The 5,784-nt window shown below is 40.9% G+C and overlaps 1 protein-coding gene across 1 annotated transcript; it reads left to right on the plus strand.

Moving 5' to 3' along the window:
- Window positions 1-4,465, plus strand: atox1 (antioxidant 1 copper chaperone). The gene is made up of 4 exons (XM_008306219.1): window positions 1-156; window positions 1,516-1,591; window positions 2,998-3,146; window positions 3,449-4,465. Exons 1-3 carry the CDS (start codon window positions 151-153, stop codon window positions 3,120-3,122), a joined length of 207 nt encoding a protein of 68 aa, XP_008304441.1. The 5' UTR covers window positions 1-150; the 3' UTR covers window positions 3,123-3,146; window positions 3,449-4,465.
- The last annotated feature ends 1,319 nt before the right edge of the window (window positions 4,466-5,784 follow it).

Genomic DNA, 5,784 nt, shown 5'->3' on the forward strand with positions numbered 1-5,784 from the left:
TTGGTGACGTTGCCAGTTAGCTTGACAGCTAGCAGGTAGTTCACGTATCTGCCGGTTCTCGCAGTAATTTTTTTTTACAACTTACTAGTCAGCCAGAGGCAAAGGTCCACAGCTGGTCTGATCAGCAGGTTGCGACACATCACTTCAGACATGACGGTGGGTTTTTACCAGCGGTTTTCTTTACTTGTTGTAAAGCTTAGCTTTATTACGCAGCTAGTTGAGATTAGCATTCACTCTCGGTATTGCTATGTGTGTAGCTTGCAAGCTAGCTTTCAAATTCGTCTTAATCAGTTAGCAGTAATGTCAATATGTGCCAGAGAACAGGTGGAAGCAACGATCGACTTTGTTCATTGACTTGATTGAGCAATAGCGTGGATCGGACAGCACACAAAGTCGGCAGTGTTAGACTCCACTGCCTGGATTCAATATTGTGCCTGGAGATGATTCTTTCTATCAAGGCCCCCGAGTTTCATTTGACACTAAATTTAAATGTGCTTTACTTATCTGGAGAGTCCTTTATCAAATTTTACAATAAGAACGGCTCATTGCACGCTGCTAAAAATACAGTTTTGAATCACACGACACTTTAGTTCTTGTATGTTTTCGTTTGAACCAACCATTATTTAGTTCTTTTTAATATGCAATCAAATTTGACAATACTATTCGCCTATGAAATGGCAGAAACTAGTGAAAGATCATTCAGCATGTGTGTGATGTTTTCAAATTGCTTGTTTTGTCAGACTAACTGTCCAAAACCCACAATGAATTCAATTTGCAAAGAGACCACAACAAGTAATTCTAAAATGTGGGAATCTTCATCCTGCAAATTTTAGACATTTTGGCCAGATTTACGTTCAGTGTGTTTAGATAAACGTCTGTGCCCTTATATACAAACTCAAACAAAATGACTAAGGTTTATAATAACAATATTTATAGTAATACTATAATAATAATAATAATAATTGAAATTAGAGCCATGTAAACTTTTCTAGTGCATGTTCATATTCTCTGCAATCACAAGCTTTTCAATTCCAGATCAGTGGTGGTGATGATGTGTGAAGCTGCTTTTGTTTCCTAAACTGAAACATGCATTAATCACAACTGATGAGAGACTGTGATCATGTTATTGATTGCACTGAACAATGCAATCGTCCTAAATATGACAAATAAAGGAATTGCTGCAATGAATAATCAATTAGTTGTCCACAAAGAAATCAGTTTGCAATTATTTTACTAATCTTTTTGTAAGATTTAAGAAAAAGCTTCTTTAATATCATCATTTTCTGTTTTCCTTTCTCCCCTGTGACAGTAAATTGAATATCTTTGGGTTGTGGACAAAACAAGACGTTGTCATGTTGGGCTTTGGGAAACACTGGTCGACATTTTTTGAATTTTCTTACATTTTATTGACCAAGGAATGAATTTATAATAGAGAAAAAAATGACAACAACAATGTCTGACCCCCTTGATAATGTGGTGTTAGACATTAAAGTGATTTTCATCCATTTCCAACAGAAGCACGAGTTTGAGGTGGCGATGACGTGTGAGGGATGCTCAGGAGCTGTGACCAAAATCCTCAACAAGCTGGGAGGTGAGACTGACTGGTCCTCTCTGTCTTCTGCTTCTGTGACATAACAGAATGAGACACACTAAGATCTGTAAGATTAGATGAAATGTTAGGCTCTGTATCCACTGGATCCACCCTCCCTGAATCCACAGTCAAACCTCTGCAGATGATCCAGAACTCAGCACCACGTCTGGTTTTCAACCAGCCAAAAGCAGCGCATGTCATCCTGCTGTTCAGATCGCTTCACTGGCTTCCAGTTTCTGCCCGCATCAAATTCAAAACTCTGACACTTCCCACAACACTTGAATGAGAACATCTCCCTTCTACCTGAACTCTCTCCCGCTCACTACGCTCGACCAACAAAAACCGCCTGATCCAACCACCACAACAGGGCCGAGGTCGGCAGCTGGACTCTTCTCCTCTGTGGTTCCCCGGTGGTGGAACGAGTTACCAAACTCTGTTCAATCTGCTGACTCCCTCTCAGTCTTTAAGAAAAGATTAAAGAGCAGCTCTTCACTGAGCACCTTTACACTTGACAGATTGAGAAAGGAAAAAAAAAAAAACAAAAGAAAAAAAATAATGTCCTATTCCCTCACACGCAGCCTGCTGTTGGCATCAACGCCCTGTCGCACTTAAACTTGTTCTATGACACTTATCCAGGTTGTTTTCTCCTGACTAGATCCTTGCTTGTGTTGTGTCTGGCTCTCAGATGTATGTCACTGTGGATAAAAGCAAAATTAAGGTGTAGAATCAAGCTTGATCATCTATGCAATTTTAAATTGATTCCATGCCCAAGTTATGGTCCCACGTTGGGTTATCTGTTAGGTCACTTGAGACTGGAATCTGTCCCACCTGTCAATATGTGAGGGGTATCGTATACATTGGACAGTTTATGAGTCTAGGTGGGACTACACGACTGGAGGAGTTCACCTCTACAGCCTTCCCACTCAACTTATCGAGCAGCCAAAAAAAAAAAGTGCCTTTACAAACATTGAAAGGCAGGTTGCATCACATGCCAGCACATGACTTCTTGGCTCTGAATGCTGAGGCAGCCAGCAAGTCACCTGATCCTGGAATGCTTTTTTTTCTCTTTTACTTTTCTTTGGCTTACTCATTAAAGTCCCACTTCTGTTTTTGGATCTTGCCTCCGTGTCTCAGTCTAGACCGTTTCACCACAGCAAGGAACTTCTTTTTAAAAATGAACCCTTTAAAGGAAATTTCTCCCTTTAAGTCCTCCGGTCAGGTCAGATCTTGTACATTTGTGGTGAAGTGATTTGGTGAAACATGAGAATTAATCAGTATTATGAGGAACCGCGTCCTTCTACATTCCACTGTGTGTGCAGTCACGTGAGGCGCTGCGCGGTGGTTTTTGTCAGTGCTGTTGATTCCGGGAATTGAACAACGTGCCTCTTTGTGCTCCTTGCGGTCAGATGTGAAGTTCGAGATTGACCTGCCGAAGAAACTGGTTTGGATCGAGTCCGACAGAGATGTGGAAGTTCTCATGGAGACACTGAAGAAGTGTGGAAAGGACGTCAAGTACAACGGCACCAAATGAAGGAATCTGCTTCGTGTAGAACAGGTGACGAGTGTGTTCGTTTTCCTGCCAGTTGAATTCAGTTTTGTTTATTTGTGGCAATCAATACAGACTTCCTGGAAATCTGTATTTTTTGCTTTTACCTTTACTGTATTTATTGACTTTTGAAACAGTAGGAGGAAAAACGGAAGATTGAATTAAATGTAAATTCACATTGAGCTTGTTAGTCCTCTAGATCATAACTATCTTCATTATCATTCCATCTCTAATGGATTTAGCAGCACAACAGGATGAGAAGGCTTACTTTTTCTGTCATCAATTTTCATACCTGTGTGTGTTTTCTTTAGGAAATCCTCGCTGCTGCTGCAAAGTGAAGATTTCTTTGGAATCCCAGTTAGCTGCCTGTTAGAAAGCGTCTGATGGACCCCACGTGACTCCCCACAGATGTTAGCCTCGTCCAGCTTTTACGCACAAAAAGAGCAAAACACCCTTTGGATGCAGATCTTATCTCAGTGTTGGCCACACCTAGCAAAGCATGTTTAGAGGATGACAAAAAAAAAAATGAAATGACATCTTGTTGCCTTGTTTTTTGTTCCATGAGAAGGAGAAAGAGGTGACGGAGTTATAATGTCCTCCTCCTCTGCCCTCGTCTTCCAACACACCTGGATTCAGCATAGATGTTAAGACAAACGTGATTTATTTTATTTTATTTTTTTTTTTTTAAAGCCAGCCTTCATTCATTTTATATGTTTTGTTTTGTCTTTTAGATGTGTCCATGTGATGAGTAACAGTCAGAACAAGACAAGGCTGCGCAGTAACACTACATATGTTCTTGAATATGAAGTCCTCCCGTTGAATCAGTTTCTACATACAAAATGATGGCTGTAAAAGGAAATACACTAAACAGGACTCCACCAAACTTGCTCTGGCACCATTAAAAGTACATTCCCTAGATAATAAAGCAAACTTATTGGATGTGTTTGCCTCAACCTGGACTCAGCATCATAGACGCTGTTGGATTTAACGTCATAAGAAGTCGTCCTTCGAAGCTCCGTGCATGAAGGTGTCTGCAGATCTGCGCCAAAGGGTGGGAACTCTGTCTGTCTTCCTTTCAGGGACCATCTAGTAGAATTAGCTTTGTCACAGTTTACACTAATCCACTGCTGCACCACATGTCAAAAATATCATGTCGATTTACTCACATGCGTCTTCATTTTCTAGATTCTAGTTCACTGTAGGCTTTGGTTTTGTTACCTTGAGACAACGACGACCTCTTTATTCTGGGCTTTTCTGATGAACTGTCTGTCTTAATATGTTGTGTGCGCACAGGAAAAATCAAATAAAATCTGCCACTTTATGACACACGTCACGGTTTATTGTTTTGCTTCGCTGTTAGAAACACTTGAGTGGTCCTCATGATAAGCATGACGTCTGTGATGTTTACTAAACAACTTGTGTGCGTCCTAATTTCAAACGGAACGAAATGTTTCTGTGCAGGAATCACAAAAGATGTGTTTCTGCTTCGATAGTAAAGACTGGGTAAATGTGATCTCCTTTAAATAGAAAATGATCAGATACATGTATGTTTGCAGAATTATCTATTGATACATAGATTAACCAAATGAAAGTGATGCCACCAGAGTGTGTGCATATTTATAGAGATGTTCTTTTCTTCCATGGATCCTGAGGGGAGTTGTAAAATGCAAAGATGACAAGTACAAAATGACAAGCCAAGCAAGAAGACATATGATAACAACTATCCTTCGAACACTTTGTTCATTTTAAGCGGAGGCCAACAGCACAATCGTGTAGATGCAAAATCTATTTTAGCTGAGAGCCATGTGTGCACATCCTACTGATGGACATGAGGTTCTTCTTAAACGGGTTAAAACCATCATTGAGATTGAAATATTCTTTTCTAAAAATACTAATTAATATACTTAAGATTCAAACTGGCTGCAAGGTGACGCAGTTGGTAGCACTGTCACCTAGCAGCAAGAAGGTCGCCGGTTTGCGTCCCAGTGGGGGCACCGGAATCTTTCTGCGTGGACTTTGCATGTTCTCCCCGTGCAGCGTGGGTTCTCTCTGGGTTCTCCAGCTTACTCCCACAGTCCAAAAACATGTTGAGGTTAATTGGCGATTCTAAATTTTCTGTAGGTGTGAATGTGAGTGTGCTTGGTTGTCTGTCTCTAAGTGTAGCCCTGTGATAGACTGGTGACCTGTCCAGGGTGTCTCCTGCCTTCACCCTGAGTCAGCTGGGATAGACTCCAGCCCCCCACGACCCTAGTGAAGATTAAGCGGTGTATAAATAATGGTTGGATGGAAGATTCAAGCTTGTGAAGAAACATTTTTGTTATTTAATTTAGAAAACATGTTGTCTGTAATCCTCTGGACTTGACCACAGTCTTTGGTCTCTCAGAAGAACCCGGTACAGTCACACATTCGTGTTCCTTGTTTAAGATCTAGACACAACCATGAAACTGGGCCGATGATAAAAACAATGTCCTTCATTGCAGCACAACACAAACCTCCTTATCCAGGCAATATGTTGTGTATAAACACACTGTACAGTCATGTTTTACGTCATATCCAGCAGCTAGACTGTAGGACGGTAGCCAACAGCCTCTTCTGTTCACTCACTGCAAACTGAAGGTGTGAAGAAGTCAGAGTTTCAACCACTAGG

This window comes from Stegastes partitus, unplaced genomic scaffold (genome assembly GCF_000690725.1).
Source record: "Stegastes partitus isolate 25-593 unplaced genomic scaffold, Stegastes_partitus-1.0.2 Scaffold45, whole genome shotgun sequence".
Classification (NCBI taxonomy): Eukaryota; Metazoa; Chordata; class Actinopteri; family Pomacentridae; genus Stegastes; species Stegastes partitus.

Coding starts and splice junctions, on each gene's coding strand:
- atox1 (XM_008306219.1), top strand. Junction 1,592..2,997: donor AATCCTCAACAAGCTGGGAG/GTGAGACTGACT, acceptor CCTTGCGGTCAG/ATGTGAAGTTCGAGATTGAC.